At 48.9% G+C, this 12,194-nt stretch overlaps 1 protein-coding gene across 1 annotated transcript in view; it reads right to left on the reverse strand.

The window, feature by feature from the left end:
- Positions 1-472: 472 nt before the first annotated feature.
- Positions 473-12,194, reverse strand: part of HHATL (hedgehog acyltransferase like) — a 28,266-nt gene continuing 16,544 nt past the window's right edge. Inside the window, exons 4-12 of the mRNA XM_066629093.1 lie at positions 10,048-10,161; positions 8,564-8,758; positions 7,925-8,134; positions 6,008-6,179; positions 4,884-5,028; positions 4,178-4,213; positions 3,785-3,986; positions 2,535-2,676; positions 473-799 (exon numbers count right to left, since the gene is read on the reverse strand). Coding sequence (XP_066485190.1) covers positions 687-799; positions 2,535-2,676; positions 3,785-3,986; positions 4,178-4,213; positions 4,884-5,028; positions 6,008-6,179; positions 7,925-8,134; positions 8,564-8,758; positions 10,048-10,161 — 1,329 coding nt within the window. The 3' untranslated portion in view covers positions 473-686. The remainder of the gene's footprint in view (positions 800-2,534; positions 2,677-3,784; positions 3,987-4,177; positions 4,214-4,883; positions 5,029-6,007; positions 6,180-7,924; positions 8,135-8,563; positions 8,759-10,047; positions 10,162-12,194) is intronic.

Genomic DNA, 12,194 nt, shown 5'->3' on the forward strand with positions numbered 1-12,194 from the left:
GAACCTCGAAACTCCTAAGAACTGTTCCCCCAGATCTTTGCAGTCATTCCAGGATACCCCGAAGGCTGAACTGGAGAGCAAGATGTGCACTTAGGGACTTCCAGTTTAGACAAAAGGTTGAAACTGGGTTCCTATGTGATCTGCAGCACTCCAATTACTGAAGAAAATGTGGTATTTTAATTTTGGGATATTACCTTGTACCACAGGTTAGCATGCTAGCTAATGATTTTCTTCTGCAAACCAGGCAAAGATGCTTGCAAAGTTAAAAAAAAAATGTCAAAAACTTTTCATGGCTCACAATTCACTGTTTGGGAACAGGTCCTGACCCACAGTTTGGGAAACACCCATCTATAATAATGTATGATATATTATAGTACCTTCTTGAAACAAGGGGATTTGAGCTTTTGGCATATGTACGCAGTGCTTAAACCCATTTAATGGTTAGTAGCAGAGTCTTGGTCACAGTTGCATGTGAATCTTATAGAAAATATCTTTATTTAAATAGGAAGAGGATTCTATTGCACAGGTGAGTTTGTACAGGGTTAAAGCACCGCTTTGTGTTAGCGAACAGCACTTTGGATGATGTGGTCAGTGACTGGGGCTTCAGCCCAGCATGCTTAGGATAAAGCTGAGCGGCCGTTGCCATTTTACTGGCCTTCCTTCCTCTCTCTCTCTCTCTCTGCCCTTTACTCTGTCTTCTCCTTCTCTTCTTGAATGGCCAGCTGGCGTTCCCTCTCCTTGATCAGCTGCACACCACAGTAAGTGATGAACCAGATAGAGAAAGTGCTGAGGGGGAAACCTGAGAATGAGAGGACAGGAGGCAGATGCGGTCAGCAGAGCCATCAGGCAAGGTAGATATTGCCAAGCTGAGTGTGGTCAGATCACTCTCTCTGTTGTGGACAGGACAGGCTGTGAGGGAATCCAATTGTATCGATACAAGAGAATTGACCTGGTCTAAGAATCATTCCATCTCCTCAGGGTTCCATAGGCTCTGTGGTTCAGCAAGAGAAGTGAGGAAATTTCACCGCTAAATGCCCACCACAGAGGATTCTTTAGGATCCTGTTGTCTAGTGCAGGGGTGTCCAAAGTTTTTGGCAGGAGGGCCACATCAGCTCTCTGACACTGTGTCAGGGGCCGGGGAAAAAAAGAATTAATTTACATTTAAAATTTGAATAAATTTACATAAATGAATATATTAAAGATGAACTTATATGAATAGATGAAGGTCTTGCGATAGCTCAAGGCCTATAAAAGGCCTTGCAGAAAGCAAGGCTGGCTTTTCCTTTGCTGCTGCTGCTGCATCACAGACATGAAACAACAAGCAATGGAGGTAGCCCTCATCCCACAGCTCACATGAGAAGTCAAACAGTTGCCCTCAAGCTGAGAGCAGTTGTGTCGGGCCAGAGTGGGCTCCAACAAATCTCAGGAGGGCCAGAGGCTCATTGGAGCCTGGGGGCTCCCTGAGGGCTGCATTGAGAGGCCTCAAGGGCTGCAAGTGGCCCAGGGCTGGGGTTTGGGCACCCCTGGTCTAGTGTGTTCCCTGAAGCACTTGGTGGGCCACTGTGGACTAGATGGACCTTTGGCCTGATCCAGCGGGGCTCTTCTTATGTTGTTTTGTAGGAGCTAGGAGAGTTACACTGCTTCAAAACCGATATTTGTTTGTAGTCAGATATACACTCAGAGCACCCACGTGGACTGCCAGTATTGGGGCTAAAGCCACGTCTCAATTTTTAAATGAATCAACCTTGAATTCTGCCCAATTTAAGTGGGAATGGTATAGTGGCTAAGTGTCACCACTTCAAATTTAATATATATCAGTGGTTGCCAAGCTTGCTTAAGAGCCACATACAATAAACTTCAGATGTTTGAGAGCAGCAATATTTAAGAAGCATTTAAATTCTTAAGCATATTTACTCACCAGGAACATTCAACATCTGTTTTAATCCAGAGGACTCTCAGTTTATAACTGGTAGATAATTATAAAGCTTGAAAATGTCCTATGTACCTTTTATATTAATTGTGATGCAAAAAGGAGCTCAGCCAACATATATCTGAGAGTCACACATTAGGAATCAAAGAGCCCCATGTGGCTCGCAAGCTGCAGTTTGGCCACTCCAAATATATATATAAACAATGAGGCTGTTGGGCAGGCCAACGTATGGGAACATTGAGATTGTGTGCACACGGATGCATGTGTGCATGAGAGAGTGCGTTGTGAGTGCTCTTTATATAGTCAAAGATTTTCAAGGAAGGAGAGGCTAAGGATTCAATGGGACTGGGTAAAAACCTCACAGAGAGGGCAAGGGACAGCCAGAAAAGGGTGTGCTGTTGGTGGGAAGGGAAAAGGAGTGGGGGGGCAGGGCAGAGAAACCTTGAGACAGGGAAGGTGGAATTTCACAGACTGAGGCCAGGTAACCAAAACAGCCTTTGTGTGCAGAGTCTCTTCTGGTGGATGGGTTACTATTGTGTAAGAATAGGTAACTCCAAGCATTGAAAGGGTCAGGGCTGTTCAGGGGGAATGGGAGGAGCTTTACCAGTCTGGAGAATTCTCTTGGTGACAAGCAGGGCAAAGTCCAGGCTGTTGAGGGCCAGGATGTTGTAGAGGACAATCGCCCAGAAGTTGGCTGCCCCAAAGAAGGCTCTGATCCTCCGGGACATGGCTTCCGACATCTTGGCCTGTCCAGGGAAGAACACACGAGAGAGGAGGGGTTGCTTCCTCCTAATCTCTTTTGTTTGAAAAGATCACGCTTGCAGGAACTCTTCCTGCTGGCACAGTAAATCCCAAAGCCAGAAATATTGGATCAGTAACAGCCTCATCACAAAGGCAGCAGCAACCCTTCCTCCTGTAGACCAAATGTGCTTTGGCCAAAGAAGCAAGCTGATAAAGAAAGACTTGGGCTGATTCAGCTGGAAGGAACCTAGTTGTATTCTAGTCACCTGTCCTGGCCTTCTGAGATGACACAGACTCCGGCCGGCAGCCTGAACGGATTGTATTGTTAGACTTTTTCCTCTACCATTTCACCTAAATTAGCACTTCTCTTGTTTTAACAACAGTAACCCATCAGCAAGAGCCCACTATCTTGGTATTGTCAAAGGCATTTGCTGCCCTAAAAGGAACACACATGGTAAGTCATGTGTGAATGGGAGAGGCTTGTTCCCACACATGCCAAGGGACTCCGGCAAAACGTGGACATCTGATGCATCCTTGCGTCATGGTCTTGAGTGCTTGAAGATGTGTCACTCCCTTTTACACGTTACAGAGTCCCCTGAAGGCATCAGCAGTACGAAGCACGCTTACTGCCACAGAATGTGGATCCGACATAAGGAATGAAAAATGTGGTGTAATTCAGTTGACAAAAGCAGGGGCAGAGCCAAAAGCTGCAGTGTCGGTAGTGATGGGGAAGCCCCCTCCCCCCACGACTGTCTAGGATGGAATCGGGTTGACTTGAACGTGGGATTCCCCAAAAGTTGGGAAATAGTTCAGCTTATTTCCAAGTGGATCTGAACTGATTTTTGAGACTGCCCACCATTGATCTTCCCAACTCTTTTCTCAGCAGTAGTAGTCAAGACAGTGGGTTGGAAAGAAGGGGAGAGGGCCCTGGAGGAATGTGGGTGGGGGGTTGAGCGCTAGAATGGCGAAGGAATGGAATTCTTCTCTGGCTCGGACTAAAATCAAGCCAATGGAGCACCTGGGGATCATAATGCTTATTTCCATCCCCAGCTGTTAGTTGTCATACAGCTCCTAACTCTTGGTCGAACCCAAGTGGTGGAGGCTGCCTCTTACCTCCATCCCGGCAAACCGATTCAGCTGGAAGAACTGCTGCACCCAGAGCTCAAAATTGAGGCCAAAGCAGTTGCAGATGGACCAGATGTAGACAATCTCACAGGGCCCCAGCCAGAGGGTAGTGATGAGAAAGGTGGAGACGGTGGCCATCAGCTCCTTCAAGATGTTGTCATGGTTCTCTCCAATGTAATCATAGACATACCTGGGAGTCCCAAAAATACCATACTTGGTTTGGTTCCCATTCCTCCCAGATGGCCCCAGCCAAGGCATTGTGGAGTCTCACTGGTATTACTTGATAGGTTATTTATCACAAGTGGCTAACTGTTTGTTCTGAGAATTAGAAGTCACTCGGGGACCCCAAGAGAGGGAAGTGGCGTGGGAAGGAAGGCTTACTTGCAGAGCCAGTCATTAATCCCTCTGTCGAAGTGCCTGGAAGACAAACACAAATATTGAAATAATAAATGTTTGATTCATTGTTTGTTCCTGGAGCTCTGCCCACCTCTGCCAATCTTTATGGCCAGTGCAGAACACCTTGATCTGTGCATGAATCCCACAGTCCCCAGGAATGAAAGAAGAGCACTGCTGGTGCGCAGTGATGTAGCTACGGGAGGCTGGCACCGCAACACATCCTGTAAGGGGCCCTTCCTACTCGCCATCGGAGCCATTCTGGCAGTGAAGGCCATGCATCAAGATGGGACTGTTTCCTCTCTCCCAAGGGCCTATCTGGCACTGGAGAGAGGCTGTGAACTTTCTTCTAGATCTGAAAAGAGATGCCCTCAGGGCTTTTGCCTGAGTGTGGCTCCTGTTGTTCTGTTCCTTCTACTCAGTGCACATTCCTGTTTTGTTTCCTTGACTGCTGCTGTCCTTTTCTACTGTCTGGTCCTTTCAGTAGCAAAGTAGTTTGTCTACGGAGTACAGGTTCCCCTCCTCATAGGGTTTGATCCACAGCTTCAGAGTTGTCCAAGCCTGTTTTGAAGTTTGCTCCCAAGGTCCATTCATTTTATGTTTCAGAATCCCCTCCCATCATACCCTGGACCTTGGGTGGAAGGCCCTGGTCCCGCCCAACGCTTCACCCCACAAAGAGCTTGCCAGGACTCACGTTTCTGCAAAGACATAGAGCATGGTGATGCATTTTGGTGGCTGAGGGGGATCCAGGTGGTCCAGTCTAGCAATGGTGTTGATGACCCCGAACATTACGGCGGCTTTCACCCAGTCATACACCAGGTTGGAGTATGCCAGGCCAGCTGCAGGGTGAAAAAGGAAGGAGAAGGACAGCCTGCTGTGGTCAGGAAAGCACCAGCACCATGTACATTTTGCACCAAGAAGGGATCCATTGCTAAGTGATGGGGGGGGGGAGGATAAGCCCAGTTCATAGGATCTCCAGTGCAGTGAACAGCGGGGCTGCCAGGCGAAAGGCAAGGTTCATCATACCGGGAACAGTCAGAGGACCTGCCGTACCAGGTTGCTGGGTTTTTTTCCGGCTGCCATCAGACCTGGTTCCTGTGCAGCCAAAGGACTGGGTAAAGATGGGTCTGCAGACAGCAAAGAGCTGGCAGGAAGCCTGGCCCGGCAACCTCTACAGAGGCTGGGGAGGATCTGCTGACTGATCTGGCTACGCATAAGAAAGATTCTTGGTGGGTGTGGCCAGCCTCCTTTCTTCTGGCCCAAGACTGGCAGTGGGGTGCCTGCCACACTCAGGTCAGCACCTGCCACACTCAGGTCATCCCTCTACACTTTATTGCCTATAGTCACTTGGGGCCTGGGCAGGCCATTGAAGCCAATGACTGCCCAGATGTCAATCACCTTCTGCCAATGGGCAGCTGTGACCCCACTGGCTGAGTTCAGCCTCTGTGTCTTCGCTGAGATTGGTTCTCAGCATCCACAGCTTCTTCAAGTGGCTAGAATAATAAAAACCGATCACGTCATATATCAACCGATGAATAATTTCATGCAGAATGCAATAAAACAGACTGCGTTGAAATATCTCTAGTCTAACAAAAGTTATAGCCAAAAAACCAGCAGAGCAGGGCAATGGTGCGTTACCACACCCGATGCCCTGGGTGTTGCCCCACCCACTGCATGGGAGGAGGTCCATCATAGGGGTGGCACGTGAAGATTTCAGTTGGGACTGTAATGCACAGAAAAGGGGAGTTAAATCTTTCACCTCATGTTGTTTTCCTCTAGAAAATCCCACCCCCGGCAACTTGTGCACCCCTTTCTCACCCAATGCCCAGTCTGTGAGCCGGTTCACAAACTTCACGTCTGAAGGAATGGTCAGGATATAGAAGAAGTGGAAAAAGATGTCCACGGCCATGATTGCTGCAAGGTGGACAACGGCATGGACACGGATGTGCCACATCTCATTTTCTTTACGCCGCAGCTCACTAATGTTCACCTGTGACCAAGTAGAAACAAGAAGATTCTGGGGCTGGCTTTCACTTCTGAGATCAGAGAACTGATCTTTGATGTGTGTGGATGGTCTGTGCATGGATGATCTCTGATGTGTGTGGCTCTCTGATGTATGTGGATAATCTGTGGAGGGACAAAGATCCTCAAGAGGAAACATAGGGGGACAACCCCCTATGCAATGAGCTCCTGCAGCCCTGCAGTCAGCAGAAAAATCTGCATGTATTTCACTTCCAAAACTGTAGACTCCCCATCTCCAAAAAACCAATCTGTGTGTCCCCCTTCTATAAAGTTCTACATATAAACACCCCCCATCATTTTAAGACAGCCCTTAAATGTATTGATGTAAAGGCTCAAAGGTTTTGCTCCCCAGGCAATTCTTTCTCCACGTTTTCAGTTGGTATCCAGCTACTGCTCTGAATTCCCTCCTCCCAGAATGCATCTCCTTGCCCCTTTTCCTCCTGTGCCTCCCCATCCCATAAAATAGCAGAAGTGTGCTATTTTTTCTCTGTCCTGCAGCAGACCCATTCAGTCTACAGCCCTGTTCTATTCATGCGTAAAAACAGTGACACCCACTGGCCGTGTCCGATATTGCAATTTCAAAAGACTCTTTCTCTGGGCAGATTTCAGATTATTAGTTTCTTCTTTACCATCTCTACTGTTGTATCAATCCCTGCAACATTTTACATCATTTACACCATTCGTTGTGCATGACCCCACTTGGGTGTACAGAACCTTTCAGTGGGCAGTGATCTCACTCCCCCTATGATGTCACGTGAAGAAGAGGCTGAGCAGAGCAGCATCTGAATGTGGGCTATGGTCTCCATGCGCTACCAGCACATCCATGAGGCCATGTGTTGCAGCTGAATCAGCAGCAGATTGCAGGGGGTCCAAGGCGGCAGTGGATTTGGGGTGCCTTTTACCCTGAGTCTGCTGCCACCCCCTCCCTCCAACCTGCCACCAAGCTGCAATGATCTGATCCCCACTCACTTGAGAAGTAGCTCCCCCCTTACTGTGCTCCTCAGGCACTGCTAGGACTTTGAGTTTCATTTACAGTCCTGCACTACCTGGTTTCAGGACAGCACGTGAGGAGCACAGCATGGGTTTTACCACTTCCCCGGCACAGTGAAGGCAATCTCTTTCGCTCATAAAGGGGGAAGTGTAACCCCTTCCCTTTGCCTTGCGCTCAAGTGTGCAACTTCAACGATGCCACCTGGTGGGCTTCATAGCTGACCCAGGTTCCCATCTGAGGCTCCCATATCCCAACCAAACAGTGACAGCAAGCATCTCCATTGTTACAACCTCCTAGTCCTCAGAAATGTGTGGCAAGACCTCGGCTGCACCGCTTTCCATCCCACTGCTGCAGAGCCATAACAGACTGCCTGGCACCTGGGGGAGGTGACACCACGACATCACTTCTGGGTTCTCTCCAGAGGAGTGGGCGCCTGTTGCGGCAGCTTCGCGCACCCCACTCCTCCTCTGGAGGCTCCCAAGAAGGAGCAGGGCGCAGAGCCGCCAGAGCCTCCTGCGTAACTAGGGCAGAGCTTGGGGGTAGTCATGCGCCCCCGCTTAGTGACCTGCCCTGGGTAGGTGCCCCTCATGCTCTGCTCTACTGGCAACTCTGCATTGCTCACACAAGTTACTGTTACTGATATGAGTACATTTGCACTGAGGAAGAAAAACAGCAGGTGAAAAAGCCACCTGGCCACCAGGTCCATGTGAACAAGCACCCACCTGCTCATGGAATCGGTCAAAGGTCATGACAGGTCCAAAGAAAAAGAAAGGCAGGTAGAAATTGTACTTCAGCAGGGCAAAGATGGAATAGTTGCCGTCCTTCCTCTCGCAGTTCTCCAGGGCGAAACTCATGCAGCGCATGATGCTGAAGCCGCTCCCTCCATAAAAGAGAACATCTTGAAGATCAAAAGTTCCTGTTACAAACCCGTTCTGCGCAAAAGAGAACAGTTACCACATATACAGAGGAAACGGGAGCTCAGCTGGGCAGAAGCTATTGGGGGGGGGGAGAAAAGCTATAGGGAAAAAGAGGAAATCAGGCAGGGAGGGCTGAGCGCCATTTGCCTCCACTCCAGAAGTTGGACACCTCCCACGCGCTTCTCCTTTGCTCCCGATCAGGGAAGATTCCGATTTAAACCAGCAGATCTAGTGCCGTCAGATCCGCCTTGGTGTGAGGGGTCCATAGCTCAGTGGTGGCACCCCTGATTTGCATGCAGAAGGTCCCGGGTTCAATCCCTGGCAGGCCTGGGAAAGACACCGACCCTGATGTTCTGGGGAGCCACTGCCAGTCAATGCAGGCCCCCAGTCCAAGAACCCATCCAAACCCCTGCTCTGAGAAGGCAAAGCTCGCTGAGCACCTACCTGCCAGGTGTTGAAGGGCTCCACCTTGAACGAGGCCAGGCTACAAAGACCTGCCGCAAAGCAGAGCCACTTCCGTTTGACCAGAGCAACAGTGTAGAGCACCAGGCAGTGAGACAAGATGATCATCAGGTAGGTGCTGCCCATCGCGCCCAGCACGGCCAAGATCCCGTACAGCATGTAGACCACAGACCTGTGCTGCGAGGAGGAGGAGACCAAGAAAGCACTGTCAGTCTCCTCTTTCGGGCTCGGGGGATCCGGCCTGCTTCTCTTATGTCATGGAGCTGTACATGGGAGAGCAGACCCCCCCCCCCATTAAGCCAGCAAGTGAACTTGCATTGCAGGTCTCCTCTCCCAGTCTTAGCTGTGGGAAAAGCTTTACTTGGGGCTACATTTTGGCTGCATCTGCTCTGGAAAATTGGCAGTGGCATAGCTAGAGGGAGAACAAAGCACTAAATTTGCAGGCTCCTGAATGCACTGTGCAAGCGGCCCCCCCCCCTTTGGAGCCATTCTGGGCAGTGGAAGCAAAACAGAGGTGAATGCAGGGAGGCAGGGAAGCAGATGCCTCCATTTTGCTCCCATCACCTGGAATGGCTCCAAAGGGGGGTGGGGCGCTTGTATGTCGCGTTCAGGCACCTGCAAAACATAGTGCTTTGCACCCCCTCTAGCTATGCCACTGGGGATTGGGCTGTTACTCAAGCTAGTGTTTCACTATCGTATTATAGTATATGTGTGAATTACAATATCCCTGTGCTTGAATTACAAGCTCTTGTAATTCTTGGTAGGGGATCCATTCCCAGACACCCCGCAGATAGTGCTATAGGTGGATAATGGAATCTGTGGGGAGGGCCTCAAGCGCCTCCCTAAGATGATCAGAAGTGCCTTCCAGTTGCCAGAAGTCCTTCTGGATGCCTCCAAAAGGCACATCTCGTTTTCAGTGAAAATCAGAAGTGCCTTTCGGAGGACTCCTAAGGCATTCTGAGTTGCAGGGAAGCTGCACATGGCCTCCCCAGAACTCCACCTGGAAGCAACCAGAAGACTCTTTCGGTCACGTCCAGGCTTCGGTCAGGATCAGGGTTGAGTCATATCTGTGAACCCCGAACCCGTGGATAAGGAGGGTCCACTGTATAGCATAATCAACACTATAAAGTGTGTGTACATAATCTTGACATGGCCAGCATTTTGGCGATTTTCAGGAGGGATAATGCAGAGGCAAAAGTGTGTGTGTGGGGTGGGGGTGCAGATTACCAGTGACAACAAATCCCTGGAGACAACATTGTGTGCCGGATAGTGGCCACTGGACAGGGCTGATTGGATTATATTTCAAATGTTTTTTGTGTAACATTTTGATTTCTTTTACAAAGTCTTTGTATAATTCAAAACATTTGGTCAGCAGGTGGCGCATTTTGCTGGGCAAAGGAATTACCACTGAGGAAGTAAGTTGCTGTCCTGAGGAAACGAGGAAAGGAATTGTGGCTGTTGCTCACCTGAGGCGCAGTCATGGAGCAGATTTTGGCAAAGAGCACATGCCCTGAAAGGGCAAAGATGATGAAGTTTCTGAAAGAGGAGAACCACATGGCCCATTCAAAGTCTGCCGTGTCCTGCAAGGACAGAAGCGTGGCCATCAGAGCACCAACTCTCATATTTACTGCTATTATTAATAAAAATATTTGTATCAGCAAATGTTCACAAAGCAATTTGTTCTTCTAAAAAAAAGGAAGACAAGAAAGCTCCCTGTCCTAAATAGGTGCAACATCTAAAACGCAGAGACCAGTAGTGCAGCAGCAGGGACGTGCAGTGAGTGGGGAAGCAGGTGAGGCAGTTGATCTCACCTGAAAAATTAGCAATGAATTGCCCCTCTTGTAAATTGCCCCCAAAATTGCCATTGTACAAATCAATGGTAAGGCCGCACCTGGAGTATTGTGTCCAGTTCTGGTTGCCGCATCTCAAAAAAGACATAGTGGAAATGGAAAAGGTGCAAAAGAGAGCGACTAAGATGATTATGGGGCTGGGGCACCTTCCTTATGAGGAAAGGCTACGGTGTTTGGGCCTCTTCAGCCTAGAAAAGAGACGCCTGAGGGGGGACATGATTGAGACATACAAAATTATGCAGGGGATGGACAGAGTGGATAGGGAGATGCTCTTTACACTCTCACATAACACCAGAACCAGGGGACATCCACTAAAATTGAGTGTTGGGCGAGTTAGGACAAACAAAAGAAAATATTTCTTTACTCAGCGTGTGGTTGGTCTGTGGAACTCCTTGCCACAGGATGTAGTGATGGTGTCTGGCCTGGACGCCTTTAAAAGGGGATTGGACAAGTTTCTGGAGGAAAAATCCATTCCGGGTTACAAGCCATGATGTGTATGTGCAACTTCCTGATTTTAGAAATGGGCTATGTCAGAATGCCAGATGCAAGGGAGGGCACCAGGATGAGGTCTCTTGTTATCTGGTGTGCTCCCTGGGGCATTTGGTGGGATACAGGAAGTTGGACTAGATGGGCCTATGGCCTGATCCAGCAGGGCTGTTCTTATGTTCTTATGCCTCTCATAATATAGCATCCTTTAGTTCTGATTTGTTACAGGGGTCTTTGCCCTGGTATGATTGGAAGATAATAAGAACATAAGAGGAAAGTCATCTCTTTTCTAGGCTGAAGAGGCCCAAACGCAGTAGCCTCTCCTCATAAGGAAGGTGCCCCAGCCCCGTAATCATCTTAGTCGCTCTCTTTTGCACCTTTTCCATTTCCACTATGTCTTTTTTGAGATGCGGCGACCAGAACTGGACACAATACTCCAGGTGTGGCCTTACCATCGATTTGTACAACGGCATTATAATACTAACCGTTTTGTTCTCAATACCCTTCCTAATGATCCCAAGCATAGAATTGGCCTTCTTCACTGCCGCCGCACATTGGGTCGACACTTTCATCGACCTGTCCACCACCACCCCAAGATCTCTCTCCTGATCTGTCACAGACAGCTCAGAACCCATCAGCCTATATCTAAAGTTTTGATTTTTTCCCCCAATGTGCTTGACTTTACTCTTACTGACATTGAAGCGCATCTGCCATTTTGCTGCCCATTCTGCCAGTCTGTAGATATCCTTCTGGAGCTCCTCACAATCACTTCTGATCTTCACCACTCAGAAAAGTTTGGTGTCGTCTGTAAACTTAGCCACTTCACTGCTCAACCCTGTCTCCAGGTCATTTATGAAGAGGTTGAAGAGCACCGGTCCCAGGACAGATCCTTGGGGCACACCACTTTTCACCTCTCTCCATTGTGAAAATTGCCCATTGACACCCACTCTCTGCTTCCTGGCCTCCAACCAGTTCTCAATCCACGAGAGGACCTGTCCTCTAATTCCCTGACTGTGGAGTTTTTTCAGTAGCCTTTGGTGAGGGACCGTGTCGAACGCCTTCTGAAAGTCCAGATATATAATGTCCACGGGTTCTCCCGCATCCACATGCCTGTTGACCTTTTCAAAGAATTCTATAAGTTTCATGAGGCAAGACTTACCCTTACAGAAGCCATGCTGATTTCCCTCAGCAAGGCCTGTTCGTCTATGTGTTTTGAGATCCTATCTTTGATGAGGCATTCCACCATCTTACCCAGTATGGATGTTAGGCTGACCGGC

This window comes from Tiliqua scincoides, chromosome 5, assembly GCF_035046505.1.
Source record: "Tiliqua scincoides isolate rTilSci1 chromosome 5, rTilSci1.hap2, whole genome shotgun sequence".
Classification (NCBI taxonomy): Eukaryota; Metazoa; Chordata; class Lepidosauria; order Squamata; family Scincidae; genus Tiliqua; species Tiliqua scincoides.